At 41.6% G+C, this 27466-nt stretch overlaps 1 protein-coding gene and 1 pseudogene across 1 annotated transcript; one reads left to right on the top strand and one right to left on the bottom strand.

Annotated features, from left to right (window-relative positions):
* Positions 1-1669: 1669 nt before the first annotated feature.
* LOC123995523 lies at positions 1670-2299 on the top strand (annotated as a pseudogene).
* Positions 2300-3521: 1222 nt separating this feature from the next.
* On the bottom strand, positions 3522-24367 carry LOC123994912 (zinc finger protein 292-like). The gene is made up of 8 exons (XM_046298021.1): positions 24185-24367; positions 13460-13614; positions 13055-13133; positions 12648-12783; positions 12255-12457; positions 11605-11741; positions 11230-11371; positions 3522-11071 (listed from the first exon to the last, which is right to left on the bottom strand). Exons 1-8 carry the CDS (start codon positions 24341-24343, stop codon positions 4070-4072), a joined length of 8013 nt encoding a protein of 2670 aa, XP_046153977.1. The 5' UTR covers positions 24344-24367; the 3' UTR covers positions 3522-4069.
* Positions 24368-27466: the final 3099 nt, after the last annotated feature.

The raw sequence follows: 27466 nt of genomic DNA, 5'->3' as shown, positions 1-27466 counted from the left end.
TGCAACAAGAAATGTCTGTATGATACAATTATACAGCGCCACCGCGTGGATGGAGTACATTGCTACGGCACAGGCTGGTTGACAGTATGTGGAACAGCCTTTGGTTCGGCATTTAGCGTTACAGTGGCCTACACCAAAGACTTGTTATTTGTGTTTAACAAAGCATAAACAATTGTACTTTATTTCCCTGTATTCAGAAAAAAAGTGTAATAGCTATTTAGCCTTACACAGGGAGAAAAGTGAAGACCCATTATTAACAGTCAAGTCATAGGACACCTGGAATGACAATACAAAAAATAATGACCAGTGGCCACACAGAAGTCAACACTTGAAAGGGACATTCAAATAACAATTAAACTTGGATACAATTCTGTGGGACTTTTTAATTCTTTCAGCAACACAATTTGAACTCATTGACTGATATGTCCTACCACTGATGTTCAGTCCCATGTGTTTAATGTGACCATGGTTATACTCTCTGTCCCAAAACAAACTGTTGGGTTGACGACAGATGAATGCAGATGAATGGGTTGACTCATGAATGGTAGCTACAGGCTATAAATCTAACGGCATATTGAAAATAGACCGTGTTCAATTTAGGATTGTTTTTGTTTACCTTTGTCACATTGCTCAACATACCTTCAGAAACAGTCTTTAATGTTAAACCTACAATCTAATAAAGATAATGATAGGCCATATACGCTAATAGAAAAATACACATACAGGGTACATTTAATTAAGTATGCTAAGGATTTTTATAGTGCCGCTCGTCCGCAATAGAATATCCAAATAACAAGCCCTCTTGCGTACCAAATAGGTGTGGCCTCTTTGACAGGTGTGTTTAACGTGGAAATCGACTGCAGTAGCAAGCATCAGAAAATTGGCGCCTGAAAGAAACAGAAAAAAACTGCAATAGCCGGTTTCTAATCTGTGAGTTAATCGTTTTATTTTCTTTCAATATTGTATTTGTCTGAACATAATAGTGATCCTAAGAAGGCTAAACCTATCTAATCTATGCTACTGGAAAATGCACACTATCACAGATCAAGTTGAGTGCTTGAAATAAATCAATGGCATTTCTTTCACTGGAGAGTAATAGAAAATATATAAGCTTTCGGTTTTTGTAAAAGGGCAACTAATTTATACAGACCCAGTAGAAGTTCTCATTGTAAAAAAGTGCAACACGCCTATTAAAGAGGAACATAATTCCTTCCTACACAGATATTATCAACTTGGTATTTGCCCTTTCCATGTATTTATTTTTTGTTACACTTTACATAACATTGTCATTATTACACTAATGTATAAGTAGCCTACAGTGTTAACAAGTATATATAATACTTTGTTCTATTTACAGTGGAGAGAATAATGGTGAATGTAGAAATGTAGCCACAGAGCAACAAAAGAACTACAGTAGAACTCTATGTCCTATGTATGATTGTAACCGATTTCTATTGTTAGATGATGACTTCATAACAGGCAGAATTTAGTATTGGCCTTGTATCTACAGGGCTTTGTCCCAAATGGCAGCTTATTCCCAAGTACATAGTGTACTACCTTTGAACAGCCTGGTCAAAAGTATTGCACTATGTAGGGAATGTGGTTCCATTTGGGACGTATGCTGCTTTCTACAGTTTCACGATCCTCCACAGGCTCATGTAATTAGAGAATGTCAAACTGGGGGTTTCTGGAAAACATCCCGAGTGGGGTGAACAAATACTCCACAGTCATCGGGCGCATCTGGCTCTCCATCGTCTTCATTTTCCGCATCCTTGTGTACGCGGCGGCTGCTGAGCATGTCTGGAAGGACGAGAACAAGGACTTTGTACGCAAAATCCAGCAACCTGGCAGTGAGAATGTGTGCTTCGACCATTTCTTCCCCATCTCAGCATGTGGGCCCTCCAGCTCATCATGGTGTCCACTCGCTCCCTGTTGGTGGCTCTACATGTGGCCTACCGCGAGAACAGGGAGAGGGAGGAGGCATGGGAAGAAGCTCTATGAGGACAAAGGCAGGACTAAACCGAGGCCTGCTCTAAACCTATATTATCAGCCTCGTCTTCAAGACTACCTTCGAGGTGGGCTCCCTCCTGGCCTTCTACTTCCTCTACAGTGGCTGTGACGTTCCCAGACTGCTTCGCTGCAGCCTGGACTCTTGCCCAAACACCGTCGACTGCTACACCGCCAAAGCCACTGAGGTCTTTCTTTACATCATGAGCTGAACATCCATATTGTGCATTGTGCTGAATGTCTCAGAGATGTGTACATTCCATCAAAACAGTGCTGGGAGTGTTTCAGCAAGAACTACATCCCTATTGAAGAGAGGGCTAGTCGGCATTGTCGCCATCAGCAACAGTACCTCAGCCCACACTTAAAGATATGATGGGCTCACAAGATCCAGCAACAAAGGACAACCAAACCCATCCCCTCTTGAAAGACCCACTAAGCAGAAATTGCAACTCCATTTCCTGGTTGCTAAAACTCTAATAGTTTGCCTAATTTCAGTTTGTGACAAAACAAGCAAGTGTAGTGTAGAGAATCACTGTACCATCTAAACCACTATATTTGACATAACCAAAGATATTGTATTTTCAGCTGGTGCACAAAACTAATAGTAAAATATCATAGAAATTGCACTTGACATTTAGAAGTTACATACTGCAGCTTTTTAAATTACATTCTAATTTATTAAGTGTGATCCGGAATTCATTGAACTTGAATGATTTCAGAAACTGAAGTTATTCACCTTTAACATATACGGTTACTTATAGTATTAGGTTTGTATTGAAGGCATTAATGTCTCAACTTTGTGTGATACATGTAACTAGTATAATTTATTTGCTAATCACCTTCGGTATTATGTTTATGCTGAAATCTAAAATTCAACTTTTGTGCTTCCACTTTCAGTGCTGATGGACTCCATTCATACATAGACCATGACTTTTTCCTTACTGACATTCCGGCATTCATTGTGTGTTCTTGTCATGTCTCCAGTAGAGGCCATTTACATAAATATGACTGTCAGTGTAATTCCATCCATTGCTTTCATCTTTCATGGGATATGGTGCATGTGCTAGCTTTTATGATAAACAACTTTGATTGGTAGAAATATAAATATTATTGAATTTTAGGTAATGCAGTACTCTGATCTTTCATGATGAATAGACCCCCATAAAACTTCCATAACAAATGGTATGCTGTTTTAGTGTATGATATCACAAGTCTTTTGTTAAATTTACATTCCTCTTTTACACTGAGCACTTTTTACTGACTATTTGCTGATTATAGGAGCACCAGCTTTCTTCCTTGTACAATGCATCTCCTGTACTTGTGTGGTTTCACGTGTGTCTGGGCCATAATATAGTATAAATATAATATAAAAGTTATTTTTTAATAGATCATTCTACCAATTTCCCTGAAAGCTATTTTTCCTGTGGGGGAATATGTTTTCTAATCCCCTATAATTAAAACAAAATGACATATGACCACTTGATAAAAAATAAACACCAGTGAGAAATCCAAGCTATAATAAAACGTTTATCTCAATTAAGTTAGACTGCTGGTGGCAGTAATTGATTCAAAAAAACAATATGTACACAAAACATTGTCTACATACAAATAAAAATATACAAGGCATGTTGAAACAACATTCACAAACTATACACAAAACCACATTCCATTTTTTTAAAGAGCCTTTCATTAAATGTCCCATGGGGATACTTAACATCCTTTGTTTTCCCCCTCCATTTAAAATGTTGTTTGCAAAGGCCATATAATGTGCTGGGAAGCTTCATAAATACAAGCATGCTTAATTTATCCTACCCATAACACCATATAAAATGAGCTCAATATACACTGTATAAGAGAAGGATTTTTACAGACTAAAGGTTACAGTAAATAACTTGTATTATTGTATATTTTTAAAACAAACTTTCACATAGTCCACAAAAAAAATGGATTTATATTTTGCAGTGAAAAATGAAAATTCAAAGTATTATTGTTTTTGGGCACCATTCAGCTGCAGGTTGAAAACCGTTCTAATCCTGAGTTACCGTGTTTCGACAAGCAAAATCTATTTTTCTAATATCACTGTGGGTCGCATTTCCTGGAGCTGCTTTAGCAGATTATCAGCAACGTCTGAAAAGGCTTTGTCTACTACAATTTTCACATTGTTAAGAGATGTCAGCTTCTGAGGGTTCCTGAACTCAAGGGTATCAAAGCCTTTTGGGTAATGCAAATATGCATCTGACCTTTTGCACAACACTGTAGCGTTTCCTAGTTGAATCCTCTTCTTTACAGAACTTTTAGGTGGGTTTGACTGCTCTAAGAACTTTAGGAAAGACATCTCGAACCCCATGGGCTTAAAGGAGGTCAATGTTTCACTTTGATCGTTCATTTCATCCTGGGTAAGGACAGTGCTAGAGGAGTCGTAGTCAGATCCATTTTCTCCACAGCAAACTGCATTACTCCTAGTCAGTCTGGACACTCTCTTGCGTTTGACAATTTTTTCTAAATTAATTTTCCGTGGTCGCCCTCTCTTGCGTTTCACCACCACAGAGCTATCAGATACGGTTTCTGAAGTTTCATCATACGAGGGTTTGGTGTCAGACAGTCCGCCCTGCCCCCTTCTCCGTAAGGCGGGTTTTGAATACTCATCATACTCACTTCCTTCTTGGCCCGTGTCTGCTGTGTCCTCACTGTCGGATATCTCGGATGTCGTCTCGGACTTGGAGTCATCGCTCCTGCCAGACCGAGGGTTCCTACGTCGGGGGTATTTCTTGCAGAATATGAAGTGGCTTCTCTGCTCTTCTAAGTATCGCTCGGACAGTCCGTGCCCCATGTAGTGCTTCATGATGCTCCGTTCAGACTTCATCACTGAATCACAGCCCTTTATCATGCAAGGGTATTGCAAGGTGGACTTCTTTATGCACATCGCAGATGCTTCATCCTTAGTTTTCAAGGAAGGTTTTCCATATTTAGTCCAATGATTTTTTTCCGTCTTGTCAGTTTTCTTTTTGTCACCTCCCTTCTCTGTAATCTTTTTGTTGCTCTCTATGTTTTCTTTCCCATCACTTGATTTAGTCAGTTGGTAATGGGAATTCTTGGTGCTGGGTTTCCCAAGATCTTCACTTTTCCGTTGGTTCATCAGTTGGAGTTTGTAAAGGTCATGATGCTTTTTCATGGTGTGCCTCAGAAGGTTTGACTTTGTAGCATAAGCGTGGGCACAGCCATCAACATCACACTGGAACATCCCATCCACAGATTCCATTTTGGATAGTTTTGCCTTGTCGTGTTCTTTTTCAATATGTCCTATATACTTCCAGAAAGCAGTGAAGGATGTTGTGCACCCTTGCTGATCACAACTGAATCTGCCTAGGTTGATGTTGGACATTAGAGATCCTGCTTTATCCAGGCTGAACTTGTGAAGCTGGAGGTAATGCTGTAACAGGTTGGGGACATCTTGGAACACTCTCGAGCAGTCGCTCACTTGACATCGGAATTCCGTTACCTGGGTGACTTCCCCCTCTGGTTCCTCATCCATAACTCTCTCCTGCCTGATGTCTTTTTTCTCAGCCGGTTCATCATTTTGATAATATTTCATTTCACATGTGGACAGAGCAGACTGATGGACAGCCCTGTAATGGAGGATTAAATTATGCTGAATGGTGAAGGCCGCTGCACATCCTTGATGAACACAGCGATATGGCCTGTATGGACTGAAAGCATTATTTGCCTCAGCCTTCTTCTCTTTTGTCTTCTTGGGAATTTCAACTTTAGGCTTTGGTCCTCTCTGCTGCTTGACTTTGGGTGACGTTTCTAGCAAGGGACCACAAACCTGAAGGGGATCTGACGAAGCCGGTGTCATTGAAGCAGCTCTGTCTGTCAGATAGCCTCCAGACTGTTGACTGTAATGACTAGGCATAGAAGGAACTGGTATGTTTTGTCCGTTTGACCATTGCTCTGTATCAGGAGCAGTCATTAAGGGGACTTGCGGTATTGTTGAGCAGTGTGCATTCATGTGATATTCAGACGTTGGCATCAATGGAGTCACTGTCTGATCATGCATGGGTATCCTTTGCATTGGCTGCATTCCCATGGAGAGACCGTTATCATTAAATCTAGAGTTAGCCATGCCTTGAGAAGTCCGCTGTTCTAAAGGCTGTGAGTGGTATTCTTGCTTTGTCCTTTCTCCTGTAGCAAACAAGTTGTTTCCAGTCACATCTTGATTTTGGTTAACATCCGGGAGTGAATATTGACGTGTAATATTCTCTGTTATTGAGTGGGGAGCTGTGACCATCTGACCAGACAAAGAAGGCTCTGAATGTACACTTGGTTTGTCGTCTTTATTAACAAATCCAACCGTGTTGCTTGACTGGCACTTCATTTTTAGTTGAGCAATCTCCTGCTGTGTTAATCTGTGAGCTGTCTGACAGTGTGCCCTAAGGTTTGAATTTCGGGTAAACGTCTTATCACACATTTGACAGGAGAATGGAGCAAATTTCCCATGGTCTTTCTTAATCGAATTGATCATCTCAATGGTGTAATTGTGAGTCTTTGTGAGGTGTTTTAAAATGGCACATTTTGTCATGGTCCTGTAAGTGCAGTTGTCACTCTCACAGGCAAACGGCTTCATACAGCCGTCAGGAATCTGTATGTCCTTCTCTATTAAGACATTAGGCCTGAATGACTCAGTATCATTGCCGTTAGCTTTTATGGAGGAATACGTTGGAACAATATCACAGACCTGTTTGTCTAAGTCTAGCCTCTCTAATGCAGTCTGAATGTCCACCATCCAGTGCTGTTGGTTTACAGGTGTTAGATTGGGACCAAGATCAACATCATTTGCAACAATACTGGTAGGTGCAGTAGCCTCATGGTGTTGAGAGGAAGCCTCTCTGAAATTAGTGAAACTCTGCATGGATGCGGCTCCGTTCATTTGGTCAGAGGACACAGAGGGGATTCCGTGATCAATCGTCGTGGAAAGCTGAGGACTTTGATGAGCTTCAAAATGTGGTACAACATTGGTTGCTGGATTGGACGACACCGGACTCAAACTGGCATTTGTGTCAGTGCTGCTTGCTTGAGATAAACTGCTTCTTCTTTGGAAGTCTCCAGCTAAAATCTGTTCACGCAATCTTTTCTTGACATTCTGTTCTGTACTCTTCCTCTGTCTCTCTGCCAGTTCACTACTTGTTGCTGCTGGACTTTGTTGAGGTGGAGGGTCTGGTGAAGTGATCTGCAACATAGGGTTTGTCATAAGATTTTGTGCCAAACTGGCCATTGCAGCCAGAAGTCCATCATTAGACAGCCCTCCTGAACTGGAAACAGAATCAGAAGTTCCCTTTAGTTCTTTCATCTTCGTTAGTGTTTCTGATCTGAGTAAATGATCAATATGGTCAGTGGGAAGTCTGTGAAGTGAAACCGTAGGGTTGTTTTCTGCAAGCATCTGAAAGAGAAGTGGATCAGAGAATGCACTGCTTCCAAACCCAGGATCACATGACTGTGGAAGATAACCATCTCTATACGACTCATTTTCATTCTTCACTTGGATATTTCCTGTGTGCTGTATAACTGTACTTTCTGGCAAGCGCCCGACAGGTCCGTAGGGGCCGCATGCATTTTGGAATGTTGGCTGGGGAATTGCTAAGGGCTCAAACACATTGGAAATATTTGGAGTATCCATAATTTGTTTAAGTATGTCATCAGGTTGTTCGCCATCATTTGCAAATGGTGCAGTAGGGTTATACAGTGAAGATGGCGGGGGCTGAGTATTGAGAAGTTGCTCTGAATTCAGAAGATCAAGAAATGATGAAGGCAAGTCTGCTGTCAGGAGTTCAGTCTCATCAAAAGCTTTGCAGTGTGCACGCTTGGATAAATGGCCTCCAAGTGATTTGGGATTTGTAAATCCTCTACCACACCTAGAGCAAATGAATTTTCCATCTTTAATAATGGCAGGCCACTTTGTTCTTTTGTTACGCTTGACTTTTTTGCCCATCTGATTCTTTGCATCTCCAGAGTTTATCGTGCCATCTTGAGATGCACTGTTGCTTTTTGCTAGCAAGCTTCCTGCAGGGGCAAAGTGGGATTCCATGTTGGTTTTCTGTAATCCTCTACTTTTAGAACCTGGATTATTTTGAGAGGCTGGTTTGTAGGAAGGTGCAGCATTTTCCAGTTGATTTGAAAGACTTGAGTCTTTCAGAATGTCCATGTAAGAGGGGAAAACAGGCTGGAGACCATTATCCATAGGTGATGGTTGGAGTGGCTCTGCTGGTCCTTCCATATTAGATCCCATCATATGACGGGACGGAATAACATAAACATCCATTCCTCCACCGACAGCATCCATTTGTGGCATCCCTTGAATGTTTGAAGAGTATACTTGGGAGGCATAACAATTCTGGATTTGGTTGTTTCCTGGTGTTTGTAGCCATGGCATACTAGGTGGTGCATATTGATTGGGGTTGTTTCCTAGCTGGGAGAGTACAATTGGATCTAAGATGTTGTCCATTTGATTGGGGAAAGCCTGGCTTTGGACAGCAGCTGAATGGGAAGCATAGGAGTGGTGTGAGTTTGGGTACTGGGGTGGCTGAATGACATTCTGCCTATGAACTGGGACAACATTAGCCTGTTGATGTTGTAGTGGAGCAACATAGTTATGGCTCCCAATCAGAGGCACATTCGATGGGATAGCTTTCCTGGCCTTTTCAACTTTTTCTTGTTCCCTGATTTTTTTTTTAGCAAGTTTCCATTCAGTATAAAACTCTGGGTGAACTGCTTTCATGTGCTTGGTAACACTTTTGTAGGAGCTGTAGTTGCGATCGCATGTATCCAAAGCACAGTGGTGTCTTTCTTTCTGTCCTTGGGGTGGGGCAAGAGCCGTTGGTAATGGGTGTTGCTGTGGGGCAGGAGTGCTTGGTAATGGGCTCTGCTGTGGGGCAGGAGTGCTTGGTAACGGGCACTGTGTTATTGAATTCTCTGTTCTGCAACCAGTGGCTGGCAAATGAGTGACGAGTGGAAGAAGTGCATGAGATGCATATGGGACAGTTTGAGGCATTGGAGTTGACAGGTAATTGGGGGTCTGGCTTACTGCTGACATGGTAACAGACATGTGTGGATGCTGTTGTTGTACTTGCACTGGTACTCTGTAGTCCGAATTGTAGTTCCTGGATCCATAACTTCTCCCTTTCAGCAAACCCTGGTCCTGACCTTGTAACACATTTGGCTGTAAGGCATGGTGCAAATCCCCAGTATCTTGGTATGAAGCTAATGGATTATGTGGCTGTGATTTGGGTCTCATATAGTCATATGCAGCAGTCACTGAGGAGTCTTGGGGTCTACGTTGCAGTTGATTTGGGTCGTGCATTTGTGCATTTCTGGTCGACCGAATCACAGAGCTTTCTGAATATGGGTAAAGTTCTTTTTCTTGTGGCTCACTGTTGTTCACGTATTGTCGATCATTCTGAACAGGACCTTGAGAAACGTTCAGCAGGTGGTCAATAGAGTGCTTCACCGCGACAGATGCTGGTGGATGAGAAGCCTCATCAACATCCTCTGAGAAGGAAGCCTGATCAGAAAGCATCCTCTGGTCCAGAGAATGAGAAAGGTCGGAGTCTGTAGCTGGGCCCTCCTCCTCTTTTGTGACATGTTCCTCCTGGTGAAGATCCAACTGTGACTGAGAATGGAACACTTTCCCACAGTTAGGGACTTTGCAGGTGAACGTTTTGTAATGCTGTGACTCATGGTCATAAAGCTTATAGGCTTCATTGAAAATCTTCCCACATCTAGGAAACATGCATCTGGCTTTAAATACGACATGTTCTTCCCTGTGTACAAGCAGCTCTGTGTTGGATAGGAAGCAGGCCTTGCAGTTCAACTGTATGCAAATGTAAGGTCTGACGCCACAGTGCACTTGCAAATGATCGTTAAGGTGGGTGACATTAACAAACTGGCGACGACAATATTGACAAATCACCTTTTTGCTCTGCATTTCAAGGAAGCGCTTAGCTTCATCGTTTTCTCCATGTGCTTTCACATGGACAACAAGATTTCGGAAATACTTAAATCCCTTTTTGCAGCTTGCAATAGGGCATGTGTTTTCCTCAGTGCTGCTTTCGGTCTTAAGTCCAGAGACTTTGGTCTGAACCATTTCTGTCTGAAGCGACTGCCCATTTTGTTCTTGAGATTCGCCATTTGCATCTGTTGTCCAAAGTTGATTTTCAGTCTTAGCTTTTAGAGCCGCTATAACAGGAGCAGCCGTTTTGGGATTCGCCAATTTTTTATTTGTTTTAATTGCAGCTAGTCTTTCCTTGCATGATAGCTTTACGTGTGATGCCACGTGTGGTTCCAATGTGTCTTTTGAGGTGAAGGTCTCTGCGCATATCGGGCAGCTATAAAGTCCATTTTTGTAGTGAGTCTGAGCATGACGTACAATCCTGTGACCCAGAAACTCCTTGTCACACAGAACACAGTACTGCATATATGCCTGCCAGTTTCTAAACCTGGCCGAGATGAACCCTTTCTCTCTCAGTTTCTTTGTCTCCCGGTTTTTCTGTCTTTTATCGGCTATTTCATTCAGTTCATGTGTGGTGTCAATAAAGCAGTCTGTGACGTCTCTGAATCCTTCCTCACCCTGAGCTGTGTCCTCCTCCTCGGTGGCCTCTGGGCTCTCATTGTCATTCAGCAGGTCAATGGAGGACACAATGGAGGCCTCCTTGCCCATAAGGGTCAGGCAGTGACGCTTCAGTGTCTTCCAGTCCCAGAACTCAGGGTCAAAAGCCCACTGGGTCTTGAACACCAGCAGAAGCTCACAGCGGAGCGAGTTGGGCACGGGAAGATTCTCTTCCTCCAGCTTCTGGTCTGGTTCGTTGTAGAGAGTCTCCACAGCGTAGTAGGAGTCCACTGTGGGTTCCAGGAGGAACTCTGTCAGCTGGCAGGCCCGCTTTACCTCCAGATCAGTGGGCAGCAAACAGGAGATGGTTTTGCAAATGGTAGCCTTGGTGTTTACGTCACTTGATTCCAACTGTAGAGCCCGTATGCACATGTCAACGCACACTGGCAGTCCAACCTTGTCCACCTGTAAAATAAACAAAAAGGGATATTCTTTGAGTCTCATTGGAATTCAACAAAAGAGTACATAGCAAGAAGGTGCTGAGTATACAATGTTCATGTTTTTTTTGTATCTGCATGCACAATACTGAACAAAACCATTTAAGTATCTGGAATGAAGCTTACTTCTGATTGAATGACTTTGATGAGGAAGAGGATGTGGAAGACTGTTTTGGACAGCAAAGACATCTGGCGACATCTGTCCAGGAAAGTCTCTTCAGACGACTCTAACCGCTTCAGCAGTTTGCTCCAAAACAGTGTCAGCTCCCTTGAGGAAATAAATAATAATCATGATATAATTCTATAATCTCCGATTTATCTGAAGAAAGATATTACAGTAAAGTACAGACAATGGTTTAAAAAATAAAAATAAAATAAAAAAGCAATTTTAAGTTAAGAGGGAAGGATTAATAACACAATATTTATACATTGCATATGTCAAACAGAGATAGGAGGGCTTCAATAAGGCGGGCTTTGATGTATGAAATGTTGCAGTATTACCAAGCACAGTAAGTGTCTCCTTGGAGAAGCTGTCGTGTCAGAAAGGCCGAGCATAGGCTGAAGGCTCCCCTCTCATCCCCTTCTGACTCCAGGTTACAGATCATTTCTAGTGCATCGCGGCAATCTACGTTGGAGAGCTGTGTAAAGAAAATATATATTTTTTTTAAGCAAGAGTAATTTCATTCAAAACATATTTCACTGTCCACTTGATGTCTGTGGTATTTAATAGCTTCCTTAAAGCTAAGCTCCGCATAAGGTAAAACAGCGCCACTGGTCGCCACAGGCACATTTGTAATTATTATTTAAAAAAACTTTTTTTTAACAGTACATACTCTAGCTGTATCGTGTGTGTAATAGTACATACTCTACTTGTATCGTGTGTGTCATGAAGTCCGAGAACAATAAAATGGCTTAGCTCTTGTAACATAGCAAACAGACATGGCAGTTTCACCGCTACGGATTCCAGCTTTAAGCTGCCATGAATATTTCAATATTTCCATGCCCTCTTGTGGATGATAACCTCAATTTCGTCCAATTTAAATCAATAGAGAAGACCGAGCAATTCTGAATGATGCAATGAAACCACGGGCCTGACAATTAAACACTGAAAAACATTGTTTTTTTTTCACAGACTGCCCCAAGTAACCTACCTCCTCCATTAGTGGTTCCTGTGCTGAGACGGCACACAAGCAGACAAGGTACATCTGCTTAAAGTGCCCTTTTCCTTCAAACTCAGGATACTCTGCACATGCCTTTGCCAGCAGTACAGCCCTCTCCATGTAGTTCTCCTTGATAAGGTGCTTTACTCTTAGCTCCAACAGAATGGGTCCCTCCAGTTCAAGGAACTTATGAACTAAAGGGAATGATGGGGATATTCAGGTAAAAAAATAACACAAATATCATTGTTGTATAAAATACTGGTTCAAGACTTGATTAACAATGCAGGGGGCGTCTCAAATGGCATACTACTTTCTACATAGTTCCGAGAAGTATACAGGGAAAAGGGTGCAATTTTAGATGCAGCATATCAAAAGAACGCTCACCTTTCTCTGTTTGTGGCGACTCGTTAGAGAGAAGACTATGCAGGGTAGCGTTGGTCCACACACCAGTCTCCTGGGCCACGGTAGACAGGAGGGACAGCTGTGTGATGCCATTTTCCTGCAGCTGGGATTGGGCTGACTGCAACACAGGACTCACTCTGACACTTTTCTCATCACAGTAAGTACTTTTAGAAGCAATTATGCATTTAAAAATGGTGCAGCCAAGCAACACACATAATATATTATGGAGTAGATCTCTTAGACAAAATTATAATGACGTCCTGAACAGATGAAGTAACGGATTCAGAAATTCAGTAATTCTACAGTAAAACGAGGGTAGCTGACAAGATATCTTACTGAATATAAAAAGAGAAACATTTCACTCTCTGTATGACAATTTTGCACTTTACCTGAACAGATGATTGGAACTCTTCCCACAAGGCACCTGGGAAGTGTTCTGGCAGGGAGAGCAGCAGCTCCACACAGCTCCTGTACAATCAATAGGAAACTAAATGAGGCAACCCAAACAGCTAAATTCATGATGACTAAACCCTTTGAAATCTTGAGCAGTGATTTAAACATGAACATCATCTGAAGAATAAAGCCAGGTCTGACTTGTAATAATCAAGAATAGTAAAAAAAGCACATCAAAATAACAACTGGGAGGGGGTATTAGCTACTTTAACCAATGTTTTTATTCTACATGTAGGGTGTATAATGAGGTTCGTCTAAACAAATGACATGTATAATAATCTCACAAGCACACGGAGAACAACAAGCACATTAAACCCCTCCAATAAGACAAGTGTACTTACAGTGAGAGCCTTTCAAGTACGAGGGGAACGTTTTCACATTGGGAGGAGAGGCATGGGGAAGCCTGGGCATAGCTCAGCAGAGCCACTGTGTACACCTCCACCAAGGGCAGTGGGTCCTCCTCCATCCTCCATCGACCAGCATACTCCACCAGAGTCTAGAGACAGTGAGAGAGGTGGGGAAAGGTTGGAAAGAAAACACTCACGTTTCCAAAACTGCAAAGATATTGTCTGTGAATGCCACAGAACTGATGTTACAGGCGAAACCCAGATAAAAATCCAATCAGGAAGTGCCGCATATTTTGAAACCGCCTCATGCCAATGACTCCTTATATGGCTGTGAAGGAGCTAGGAGTCAGCTTACGTTTTCCACATTTTCCCCAAGGTGTCTGCAGCATTGTGATGTCTTTTTAGGCATTTCCATTGGAGAATGGCTGTAAGAGACCATTTGGGGCGAGTGGACGCATGGTGTCTCCTGGAGAAAACCTTGCGTAAAATACTGAGGTAGCCATTTTTCCAATCGTTTCTTATGAGAAACCAACTGCCTCCACGGATATATTATCGAATACATATGTTAAAAACACCTTGAGGGTGGATCCTAAACAACGTTTGCAGTGTTTCTGTCGATATTATGGAGCAAATTTTGAAAAAAGTTTGACGTTATAGTTTAATTATTTTCGGTCGATTTCTCAGCCAAGCAGGATGAACAAACATGACGTTTTTCACCTACAAAAATATTATTTTTGGAAAAAAGGAACATTTGCTATCTAACTGGGAGTCTCCTGAGTGAAAGCATCTGAAGTTCTTCAAAGGTAAATGATTTAATTTAGTTGCTTTTCTTATTTTTGTGAAAATGTTGCCTGCTGCCAGCACAGCCTAGCATAGCATTATGTCATGCTAAACTTACACAAATGCTTGTCTAGCGTTGGCTGTAACGCATATTTTGAAAATCTGAGATGACAGTGTTGTCAACAAAAGGCTAAGCTTGTGTTTGAATATATTTATTTCATTTAATTAGCAATTTTCACGAATAGGATACGTTGCGTTATGGTAATGAGCTTGAGGCTATGATTACACTCCCGGATACGGGATTGCTCGTCGCTAGAAGTTAACTGACTTGCCTAGTTAAATAAAGATTAAATAAAGGTGTAATATATATATATATATATATTATTATTTTTTAATCAGCCAAATTGGGTGTCCAAAAAAAAACGATTTCCGATTGTTATGAAAACTTGAAATCGGCCATTCCGATTAATCGGTCAACCTCTAGGTCACTCCAGTAAGAGCTCCCTCGTTTGTTCTTCAGGAAATAAAGGGCCAGAGCTAAGGCTAGCTAGATGCTAGAACATGACCCTATATGACACGTAAAAGGTAACAAGGTGAGAGGATAGCTGCTAGACATCAGCAGGTCTGTAACTCAACCACCACAACAAACAGTTTATTGAACCCCTTCCCGCCTGTACTGATCAACAATTTTATTGCGAAAATGTATTGTCTCCATGTGCATTGAGATTCATATCTCAAATGACAAAAAGCCCCTTTACTAGTTATAAAATCAAGGCATTGAAGGGTTCATTAGGAAGGCTTGTGCAAGGCAGACATGATTTGAGGCCTGCCAGTCACCTGCAGAGGAGAAGTGCAGCCAGGGAGGTGAACTGAGCCACAAGCAGCTCCATTAACACGTTCTCACCCAATGGCAAGTTGGCTCCACTGCTGAAGAATGACTGATCACCTCCAACTCAAAACACAACATCCTGCCACCTGTAAAACTAAAAGGTTACAAATATGCAGTGTACTTAGACACACTATAGCCCACAGTAGCTGCTTAAAAATCTCTCCAGTCTCCTGCTCTCGCTTTTTAATTCACCTGGGCTCTGGTCGGCGCGAGTGGAACACAGCAGTTACTGGATCACAAACAACTATAAAAAGGCCTTCAAAACAACCCTTCAGCCTGTGCTAATCTTTACTGCTAGAATATTTAGCTGATAAAAACAACACATCACATTAACAGATAATCTTTAAAGACCACACTGACTGTCACTGATACACATATCAACCCACCACCACATGCTGGTAAAATGTTCTATATGAAGTGAATCAGCACAGGGATATAATCCATCAACGTCAAACGTTCTGAGAGAGACAAAGTTGAAGTCAGAACTTTACATACACTTAGGTTATTAAAATTTGTTTTTCAACCACTCCACACATTTTTGTTAACAAACTATAGTTTTGGCAAGTCGGTTAAGACATCTACTTCGTGCATGACAAGTAATTTTTCCAACCATTGTTTACAGACAGATTTATCTTATAATTCACTGTATCACAATTACAGTGGGTCAGAAGTTTACATACACTAAGTTGACTGTGCCTTTAAACAACTTGGGAAATTCCTGAAAATGATCTCATGGCTTTAGAAACTACTGATAAATGATGTCAATTAGCCTGAGTCAATTAGAGGTGTACCTGTGGATGAATTTCAAGGCCTACCTTCAAACTCAGTGCTTCTTTTCTTCACATCATGGGAAGAATCAAAATAAATCAGTCAAGACCTCAGAAAAAAATTGCAGACCTCCACAAGTCTGGTTCATCCTTGGGAGCAATTTCCAAATGCCTGAAGGTACCACGTTCATCTGTACAAACAATAGTACAGAAGTATAAACACCATGGGACCACGCAGCCATCATACTGCTCAGAAAGGAGACGTGTTCTGTCTCCCAGAGATGAACGTACTTTGGTGCGAAAAGTGCAAATCAATCCCAGAACAGCAGCAAAAGGACCATGTGAAGATGCTGGAGGAAACGGGTACAAAAGTATCTACATCCACAGTAAAAACGAGTCCTATATCGACATAACCTGAAAGGCCGCTCAGCAAGGAAGAAGCCACTGCTCCATAACTGCCATAAAAAAAGCCAGGATACAGTTTGCAACTGCACATTGGGACAAAGATCGTACATTTTAGAGACATGCCCTCTGGTCTGGTGAAACAAAAATAGAACTGTTTGGCCATAATTACCATTGTTATGTTTGGAAGAAAAGGGGGAGGCTTGCAAGCCAAAGAACACCATCCCAACCGTGAAGTACGGGGGTGGCAGCATCATGTTGTGGGTGTGCTTTGCTGCAGGAGGGACTGGTGCACTTCACAAAATAGATGACATCATGAGGGAGTAAAATTATGTGGATATATTGAAGGAACATCTCAAGACATCAGTCAGGAAGTTAAAACTTGGTCGAAAATATTCTTCCAAATGGACAATGACCCCAAGCACACTTCCAAAGTTGTGGCAAAATGGCTTAAGGACAACAAAGTCAAGGTATTGGAGTGGCCATCACAAAGCCCTGACCTCAATCCTATAGGACATTTGTGGGCAGAACTGAAAAATTGTGTGAGAGCAAGGAGGCCTACAAACCTGACTCGGTAACACCAGCTCTGTCAGGAAGAATGGGCCAAATTTCACCCAGCTTATTGTGGGAAGCTTGTGGAAGGCTACCCGAAAGGTTTGATCCAAGTTAAACAATTTAAAGGCAATGCTACCAAACACTAATTGAGTGTATGCAAAGTTCTGACCCACTGGGAATGTGATGAAAGAAATTAAAGCTGAAATAAATCATTCCCTCTACTATTATTCTGACATTTCACATTCTTAAAATAAAGTGGTGTTCCTAACTGACCTAAGACATGGCATTTTTACTGGGATTAAATGTCAGGAAAACTGTGAAAAACTGTGTTTAAATTTATTTGGCATGTAAACTTCAGACTTCAACTGTATCACAGCTGACAGACACAGCTGAGGTCAGAGGTCATCTGTATTTAATTTAATTGTGAGCTGCACAGTGTGCCTACTGTAAGCTGTGACTGGACTAGGATTTACCCTGCTTTTCTCCTGATCAGCCAGCCTACAGGGAGGTCGTCAGTGACCTACAGTGTGGTGCCGGAACAACAACCTCTCCCTCAATGTCAGCAAGACCAAAGAGCTGATCGTGGACTACAGGAAACGGGGGGTGAGCACGCCCCCATCAACACCGACAGTGGAGCAGGTAGAGAAAGATTCAAGTTCCTCGGTGTCTTAAAATGGTCCAAACACACACGCACAGTCATGAAAGCATGAGTGCCTCTTCCCCCCCAGGAGGTTGAAAAAGCTACAGCTGTACCATTGAGAGCATTTTGACTGGCTGCATCACTGCTTGGTATGGCAATAGCACCGCCCTCGTTCGCATGGCGCTACAGAGGTTTGTGCGGACAGCCCAGTATATTACTTAGGCTGAACTCCCTGCCACCCAAGACCTCTATCAGGTGTTGTGACACGAAGGCCTGGAAAATCATCAAATACCCCAACCACCCAAGCCATAGACTATTTGACAGCTTCTACCCCCAAGCAATACAACTGATAATAGCTAACAAAATAGCTACACGGACTGAGTTCACCTTGTATCTTTATTGACCTTTTTTGTCAGTATTTGCACTCTGTGCAATCACAGGGCCCTACACTCTCACACACAGTCACTCCAACACACACACACAAAATATGCACATACATTTATACTGACTTTACACATCTGCACACCCACTCACATGAAAGCTGCTGTTACTCTGTTTATCTTACATCCTGTTGCCTAGTCACCTTACACCTTACACTTCTACCTCCATCACTCCAGTATGTAAATAAATATTTCCTGTATATAGTATGTTTACTTAAATTGTGTATTTCATATTTCTTATTCCTCGTGTTTCTATCTTTCTAGTATTACATTGCCTTTGTGATTATTGCATTGTTGGATTTTGAGCTATCAAGAAAGGCATTTCACTATAGTTGTGCATGTGACATTCAAATGTGTAACTCTCCCCATACACAGCCCCTATAAACAGAGAAAATCAAAAGCACTGGACAAAATTCATTCTAACTGGTTGTTTGCCTCATTACACATCTGTGAGACCAAATTCTGAAGGAAATTAAATGAAAATAAATCAAATGATCAATTGTTCTTATTTAGGCTATAATCTTTATTTAATGTAATATACCTACATCCTTGTTGCAAAGGCTCATGGATGGAATAAGCCTCGTGTAAACTAGATACATAGAATCCTATTTACCCCTCCATTTTGACCTAGAGAAAAGAGGCAGGGGGGGACCTGGGCTGGCACAAGCAGACATCTGGTAGAAAGCACACACACTGCCAGACAGTTCCGCCAGCTTAAAGGCATCCGCATGCTTCAAATCCGAAACATTTTGTGCATATATTATGACATTTTGTGACATTTCTGTTGGTTTAGTTTTTTTCGGCTGTTAGTGCACACATTTTTCCTGAGGCGAGCCAAAGTGCGGTAGCCGAAGTCTATACCCCTTCGTCTGTAATAGAGCAACAGTAAGGATTCTTCAATTAAGTGTTCGTTGTCATTCAACGAGAGACTACTCATTTTCATGCACATTTTGTCACTTGAGAAATACTGCAACAAACATCTTATTTCAATTTAAAAATTGCATGACTAAGACCTCTTCTGCAAAAACGTCTAAATTAATTACAGATTTCTTGAGTAATTTTAGATTAATTCTGACTATTTTGAGGAAGTGTATGCTGGCTATGGTGTCTCAAGAGGGACAAACGTTACTATTGCTGCATTCGACTTGTTTTTCAAGCAAAGGTCTTTTAAGGGAGTATGCGAGGCACAGACATTCACTTTGGCTTAGCCGAGTTCTGCTAGGGGTAAACTGAACCTAGTATGCAGATGCCTTAACAGCAAAGTGGGATCATCCATATTCATCACTCTCCATGCAGAGACCAAGGGCAGCGGCGTGTCTCCACTCTCCAGACAACACTGGCACAGTGTATCTAAGAACCCAGCTGGCCACCTGGGGAGAACGCTCTTTCAGGGATCATTCACCAAGGTGGTGGTGCATAGTGCAGCCGAGCGTGCTAGGGTGGAAAACAAACATTTCTCGAAACACAGACAGCAAAGGGAAATGCAAAGAATAACGTAGGCTGCTTGAAAAATGCTGTATTATCTTGAATCTCCAACAGAGACTTAAAATAAAAGATGTTATTTTGTAAAACACACAGCCTGGAATTCAAATGTACATGATTTAAGTGTTGAGATGAAGAACAATGTTGCTCTGCTGTTCTCTCTCTGTGTCCTTACATCCTCCCACACAGCACAAGGACAGTCATTGCCTCTAGCCACAGATAATCATCCATGCTTGATATTCTACTGCAACAATGGCTGCAACATCAAAGACTAAAAAACTACACTCAGTAACACATTTCAACAGAGTAAGAAACCGGATGCTAATAAGGTCTGCTACAGTGCTTTTAAGGTGAATTTAGATTAGCCAAATGCAGAAGAATTAAAGGGATACTTCGGGATTTTGGCCCTGATGGAAGTTATAGGTACTTTTCCTGGGGCCAATGCTAACTAGCACAATGGCTGGAAGTCTACGGGTATCGGCTAGCTGTACCCCTAACTTCCTTCATACTGGACACAGACATAAAAATGGTATCCACGAATTAATCAAAGGCCCTCATTGCCAAAATCCTGAAGTATCCCTTTAAGTACTAGGGACGTGATGATTCACCGATATACATCGGCCCCCGTTTCAAAAGATACAAGTGCATTGGTGAAATTAGAAGACGAAATTAGAGATTCTTGGCCATGTACACCAGCGGTGGGGTTTGCATCGAAAGACGGATTGTACTGTGCAGAAAATAATCCCATATTTATTGTAAAATAGGGTGGTGGATCTTTTAGGTTATGGGGCTATTTTGCTCCCACTGGTCCTAGGGTCCTTATTAAGGTCAACAGCATTATGAACTTGACCCGGTAACAGGATATTTTACCCCAAAAACGGACTTACCTCTGCCAGGAGGCTGAAACTAGGCCGCAAGAGGAACTTCCAGCAAGGCAATATTACCAAGCACACATCAAAATCGACAAAGAAACGGTTAATTAACCACAAAAATCAACATTTTGCAATTGCCATCTCAGTCCCCGGACCTGTGGTTTGAATTTAAGAGGGCAGTCCATAAGCGCAGGCGAAGGATATCAAGGATCCAACTATGTACGGAGGAATGGTCTAAGATCCCTCCCAATGTGTTCTCCAATTTATTTTATTTTATTTTTTTAGAAAAAGGCTCAGTGCCGTTATCCTCACAAGGTGAGATATTGAAAACAGGGCTGCCGATAATTTTGACCCCCATCTTTAAGAAAAAATAAATAGACCTTTCTCTACGCAATTGTATTAGTATAAAAGAATATACACTGCTCAAAAAAATGAAGGGAACACTTAAACAACACAATGTAACTCCAAGTCAATCACACTTCTGTGAAATCAAACTGTCCACTTAGGAAGCAACACTGATTGACAATACATTTTACATGCTGTTGTGCAAATGGAATAGACAACAGGTGGAAATTATAGGCAATTAGCAAGTCACCCCCAATAAAGGAGTGGTTCTGCAGGTGGTGACCACAGACCACTTCTCAGTTCCTATGCTTCCTGGCTGATGTTTTGGTCAGTTTTGAATGCTGGCAGTGCTTTCACTCTAGTGGTAGCATGAGATGGAGTCTACAACCCACACAAGTGGCTCAGGTAGTGCATCTCATCCAGGATGGCACATCAATGCCAAAGGTTTGCTGTGTCTGTCAGCGCAGTGTCCAGAGCATGGAGGCGCTACCAGGAGACAGGCCAGTACATCAGGAGACGTGTAGGAGGCCGTGGGAGGGCATCAACCCAGCAGCAGGACCGCTATCTCCGCCTTTGTGCAAGGAGGAGCAGGAAGAGCACTGCCAGAGCCCTGCAAAATGACCTCCAGCAGGCCACAAATGTGCATGTGTCTGCTCAAACGGTCAGAAACAGACTCCATGAGGGTGGTATGAGGGCCTGACGTCCACAGGTGGGGGTTGTGCTTACAGCCCAACGACGTGTAGGACGTTTGGCATTCGCCAGAGAACACCAAGATTGGCAAATTTGCCACTGGTGCCCTGTGCTCTTCACAGATGAAAGCAGGTTCACACTGAGCACGTGACAGACGTGAGTCTGAAGACGCCGTGGAGAACGTTCTGCTGCCTGCAACATCCTCCAGCATGACCGGTTTGGCGGTGGGTCAGTCATGGTGTGGGGTGGCATTTCATTGGGGGACCGCACAGCCCTTCATGTGCTAGCCAGAGGTAGCCTGACTGCCATTAGGTACCGAGATGAGATCCTCAGACCCCTTGTGAGACCATATGCTGGTGCGATTGGTACTGGGTTCTTCCTAATGCAAGACAATGCTAGACCTCATGTGGCTGGAGTGTGTCAGCAGTTCCTGCAAGAGGAAGGCATTGATGCTATGGACTGGCCCGCCCGTTCCCCAGACCTGAATCCAATTGAGCACATCTGGGACATCATGTCTTGCTCCATCCACCAACGCCACGTTGCACCACAGACTGTCCAGGAGTTGGCGGATGCTTTAGTCCAGGTCTGGGAGATCCCTCAGGAGACCATCCGCCACCTCATCAGGAGCATGCCTAGGCGTTGTAGGGAGGTCATACAGGCACGTGGAGGCCACACACACTACTGAGCCTCATTTTGACTTGTTTTAAGGACATTACATCAAAGTTGGATCAGCATGTAGTGTGGTTTTCCACTTTAATTTTGAGTGTGACTCCAAGTCCAGACCTCCATGGGTTGATAAATTTGATTTCCATTGATAATTTTTGTGTGATTTTGTTGTCAGCACATTCAACTATGTAAAAAAAAAAGTATTTAATAAGAATATTTCATTCATTCAGATCAAGGATGTGTTATTTTAGTGTTCCCTTTTTTTGGGCAGTATATATATATATTATATATATATATTTTAAATACAATATAGCTCACTATTTCAATTTATTTTATAGTCTTTTTCGCTGATCTTTATCAAGGGCGCCAATCATTTTGGACACGACCGTAGGTAAATGAAAATTCGGAGCATGTCGGGAGTGTGTTGGAGGCCGTTTGCTGAAATTTTCCCGGAGAATCTAATGGTTTGACTTTGACACTAGCAAATCATGAGCCAATCGCCACAGAATTCGGGACATTCCAAAATCATACTTTTTGATGCCTACCCAGGTGGACTGAAAGCTCATGCAGTGTTAAATTTAACGATTTAATGAAATTAAATAAGGTTTCTCCTCTCCGTAAAATGTTGTGGGTTACAGCACAACGCATCATATTTGGGGAGACCGGAGCTGTGTCACATCTTATGACACTTTTCAACATTATTAGAAAGACCAAGGTCTTGGGTTGAAACAGTTCCTTTTTATCCTTTAATCTTATTCCAAAATGGTAACGCTTGCAATGCCAAGGGTTGTGGTTTCGACTCCCGCGGGGGTCGCTCATGACTAAGTTGCTTCGGATGAAAGCGTCTACTAAATGGCATATTATTATTATATTGCCAGTGATTACCTATCAAACACACTGCACTTGAAAAAAATGTATGTATCCTACAGTCTTAGAAATACCCAGGCTATTTTTGATTGAACAATATTCTTTACAAAATTAAACAGTTTATACTTTATAGACCACTGCTCATGTTTCTGTTACTAAGCAAATTATATACTATTACAGAAATCTTAAGTATTGGTTTAGCGGATTCAACAACGGTTTAGCTGATTTACCATTGTAAATACTGTGGTAAAGACCTATGTTCAGGTTTCTGTTACTATGCAAATGATTACCGTAGCAAGCTTCATGCTTACACAACAGAAAAAAAGGCGGCAGGTAGCATAGCAGTTAGAGCGTTGGGCCAGTAATTATTTTTATTCGATATGAACGTAGAGGGATTTATGTTTCTAGAGAATATATTCAAGTTTAGATGGGGTATTTGGCTGTTTTGGCTTCCAGAGCCAATTCGCCCTTTAAACTGAACATGTAAGGTCCTTGAAATTAAGGAGTAACGTTAGGCTTCCTTTCGTCCAATATTGGGCTAACCCTGGCCGTGACCCCACTCTCCTAGTGTGTCTCAGGGAGAGTGGGATATGCCCAAATCATAGTTCCAATTCACACAGTGCGTATAAATACACACGTGTACATTTGTGAAATAGGACAGATCTAAGCACCCACCAAATTATTACTACATTAAAGGGCCAGGAAACCAGTGAAGCACCTTCAGTGGAGCGTCAGACTTTGACGTGAGAATGTGTTCCACGAAATCTAAAGGATCCCTTTGACATGTCGACATTCTCACAGTAAGGAAAACTGGTCATGAGGAGAGGGGTTGGGGGAGTTTCAGAAACAGAATAGCCTGACTAACGCTAAGAAGAAATTGATTTCATACCGCACATTTAGGAGCAATGATAACGTTACCAAACTGGGTAGCTACAGTTACATTTTTGATAATCCGAGGCAATGCAGGGACACCGTCGCCACATTTATTTGAGAAATATCAACAAAAACTGCGGTGTGCAAGGCATATCCCATTACAATAAAAGCTAGCTAATGTCGCTAGCTAGGTGACTACAACAACGGACATTCATTGTTATAGTTTTGTTTTACCAACAGCTGTATAAATCCCTGCGTAAATTAGACATGACAAAGCAAGGATAATACACATAATTGCGCATATGATAATGCAATTATGTCGACACAAAATATGAAAACCAACTCGCTAACGTTCGTCTTATTGGCAACTATCGTTAGCTATGCTAATGTCTGACAGGCTCGAGGGGTTATTTTGGAATGACCACCACGCACAGCGAAATAAATAACTAACCTGGCAAAAGTCTTGGCAATACTGAGAAGACGACTGAGTCGGAGATTCCACACTGTTCTTCAGAGCGATTGCTAATTCTTGTAATTTCTCTCGAAGTGCCGTAATCGTTGCACTGCTATGTGTATGTGCGCTGCCTTGTTCGGCCTCGTCGTCCGCCATCTTCACACCCAACTCAGTCGCGTACCACTGCCGCGTACGCAAACAACATGTGACCAGAATCGTTTACGCACTGACGCAAAATCATGTGTGGTCCATGGCGGGGCACCATACCACTACTACGTTGAAAACTAAGTGGTAGTAAGTAGCAGGCTACATTCATTATGTTTTTTGTATGTGCCTCAACTAATCATAAATCAACAAAACTTCTTCAAGTGGCCAAAACATTATGAACCGGTTCTTTACCATGAGTTTTGTAGATTAGGTTATCAGTTCAAAACATCACTAGTGATTGTATTCATCACCCCTTTGATTTCTAAGCTCCACTCTGGTCCCACAATTTGTATTTAACCAGGTAAATCGACTGAGAACACATTCTCATTTACTGCAACGACCTGGGGAATAGTTACAGGGGAGAGGGATGATTAGGTGACCATATGAGGGGCAGCTTGGGAATTTAGTCAGGACACCAGGGTTAACACCCCTACTCTTACAATAAGTGCCATGAGATCTTTAGTAACCACAGAGAGTCAGGACACCTGTTTAACTTCCCATCCAAAAGATGGCACCCTACACAGGGCAGTGTGATTTTTAAAAAACATTTTAGACCTGAGGAAAGAGTGCCTCCTACTGGCCCTACAACACTATGGTCTCCCATCTAGGGACCAACCAGAACCAACACTGCTTAGCTTCAGAAGCAAGCCAGCAGTGGGATGCAGGGTGGTATGCTGCTGGCATACCACCCTGCAGGTAAGCGACTCATCTATCAGTCTTATCGGGCCCTTTAGGGGGAAAAAATCAAATTGATGGGTGCAAATGTCAGTTTCCTGTACAGGTCTTTGGTCACTCACATAGGCTACCGTCTGTAATATTCATATGTGTAAACATACTGAATTGTAATTGGATGCATTTTACAGCCATATCATACTGTGCTATGATTGGTTAAGACCACACAAATGGTTAGGTCATGGGCAGTTTGATCCTGGTTGGAGATACGTGAACATGCCAGTTATAGGTAGCTAATAAAGAGCTATGTTAAGAAATATCCTGTGGTACTGCATTTTATTATTTTGTACAAAGTGTGCAAAACAAGACACCGTCTATAAAAGCCAATATGGAGGGATACCTACAGTGAATTAAGTGGAGAAGAATTGAATTTTGAGCGTGTAGGGTAAAACTAATTGTGACAAAAACATAACTAACCCACATGGCTATTTTAAAATTGATGTCAAAATTATTGGCACCATTGATAAAGATGAGCAAAATAGACTGTATAAAATACATAGTCCTGAGCTATATTGTATACTCCAAACATTTGGAAAATTATATTATTTTATCCTAACACAAAGAGAGAGATTTTGTTTAACAAGTAATACATTTTTCTCTTAAAAAGATAGAGGTCAAACTGATTGGCACCCATGTCTTCAATACTTCTGAGCCTGTTTCTTGAATGCTTTATGAGATTGGAGAAAATATTGGGAGGAATCTAAGACCGTTCCGCCATACAGAATCTTTCCAGATCCTTGACATCCTTCGTCTGCATTTATGGACTGCCCTCTTCAATTTAAACCACGTGTTTTCCGTGTAGTTCAAATCAAAGTTTATTGGTCGCGTAGGCGCGGCGAAATTCTAATGTTCCTAGCACCTAACAACACAATAAAATGTCAAACAAGTACACAGATAATAAAACAATAATTGTATTTTATGTTTTTGTTGATATTAGTGTTATGTAATTGCGTAACGTCATATTGATACAAAATGTATTTTAAAAAACTTTATTGGCAATTTTGTATGAATATAAAAATTAAAAATACGAATCCAATTAACAACCCAGTAAACCAAATACAATCTATATGTATTTATACCGGAAAATTAAACTCAAGATATACTAAGAATGATATGTACAACAGTACTGTAGGTATGTTAGAGTATGTTAGAGTGTGCTATGTCAAGAATACAGTATCTCAATAAATATGCAGTATGTATAAACAAGTGTAACTAAAATGCAATCTACAGTAGTAATATATTTACACCCATTTTTCCACATTTCGTTTTTTTACAAGGTGGGATTAAAATGTATTTAATTGTCATTTTTTGTCAACAACCTACACAAAATATTATAATGTCAAAAGTGGAAGGAAAATTCTATCATTTGTAAAAAAAAAAATATGAAAAATAAAACACAAATATATCTTGATTAAGTCAAGATCTTGATTGAGTCAATACATGTTAGAATCACCTTCGGCAGCAATTACAGCTGTGAGTCTTTCTGGGTAAGTCTCTAAGAGCTTTGCACACATGGATTGTACAATATTTGCAAATTATTCTTTTAAAGGTTTGTCAAGCTCAGGCAAGTTGGTTGTTGATCATTGCTAGACAGACGTTTAAAATTCTTGTCATAGATCTTCAAGCAGTTTTAAGTCAAAACTGTAACTAGGCCACTCAGGAACATTCAATGTCATCTTGGTAAGCAACTCCAGCAAATTAATTACTTAAAAATCATACCACGTGATTTCTGGATTTTTGTTTTAGATTCTGTCTCTCACAGTTGAAGTGTACCTATGATAAAAAATTACATACCTCTACATGCTTTGTAAGTAGGAAAACCTGCAAAATCGGCAGTGTATCAAATACTTGTTCTCCCCACTGTACATATGAGATGAGTAATGTAGGGTATGTAAACATTATATAAAGTGTCATTGTTTAATGTGGCTAGTGATACATTTATTACATACATTTTTCATCATTAAAGAGATGAGTCAGTATGTTTGCAGCAGCCACTCAAAGTTAGTGATGGCTGTTTAACAGTCTGATGGCCTTGAGATAGAAGCTGTTTTTCAGTCTCTCGGTCCCCGCTTTGATGCACCTGTACTGACCTCGCCTTCTGGATGATAGCGGGGTGAACAGGCAGTGGCTCGGGTGGTTGTTGTCCATCATTATCTTTTTGGCCTTCCTGTAACATCGGGTGGTGTAGGTGTCCTGGAGGGCAGGTAGTTTGCTCCCGGGGATGCGTTGTGAAGACCTCACTACCCTCTGGAGAGCCTTACAGTTGTGGGTGGAGCAGTTGCCGTACCAGGACAGGATGCTCTCGACTGTAAAAGTTTGTGAGTGTTTTTGGTGACAAGT

This window comes from Oncorhynchus gorbuscha, linkage group LG14 (assembly GCF_021184085.1).
Source record: "Oncorhynchus gorbuscha isolate QuinsamMale2020 ecotype Even-year linkage group LG14, OgorEven_v1.0, whole genome shotgun sequence".
NCBI lineage: Eukaryota > Metazoa > Chordata > Actinopteri > Salmoniformes > Salmonidae > Oncorhynchus > Oncorhynchus gorbuscha.
Note: the sequence above shows the minus strand (reverse complement) of the source record. Positions and strands in the feature narration are given on the sequence as shown.

What these genes read in the sequence shown, in the direction of transcription:
- LOC123994912 (XM_046298021.1), bottom strand. Translation starts at nt 24,343, where the DNA reads ATGGCGGACGACGAGGCCGAACAAGGCAGCGCACATACACATAGCAGT. An exon ending in GTACTTGAAAGGCTCTCACT is followed by an intron (nt 13,134 to 13,459) that starts GTAAGTACACTT and finishes TTGATTGTACAG; the next exon opens with GAGCTGTGTGGAGCTGCTGC. An exon ending in AGTTCCAATCATCTGTTCAG is followed by an intron (nt 12,784 to 13,054) that starts GTAAAGTGCAAA and finishes CCTGTGTTGCAG; the next exon opens with TCAGCCCAATCCCAGCTGCA.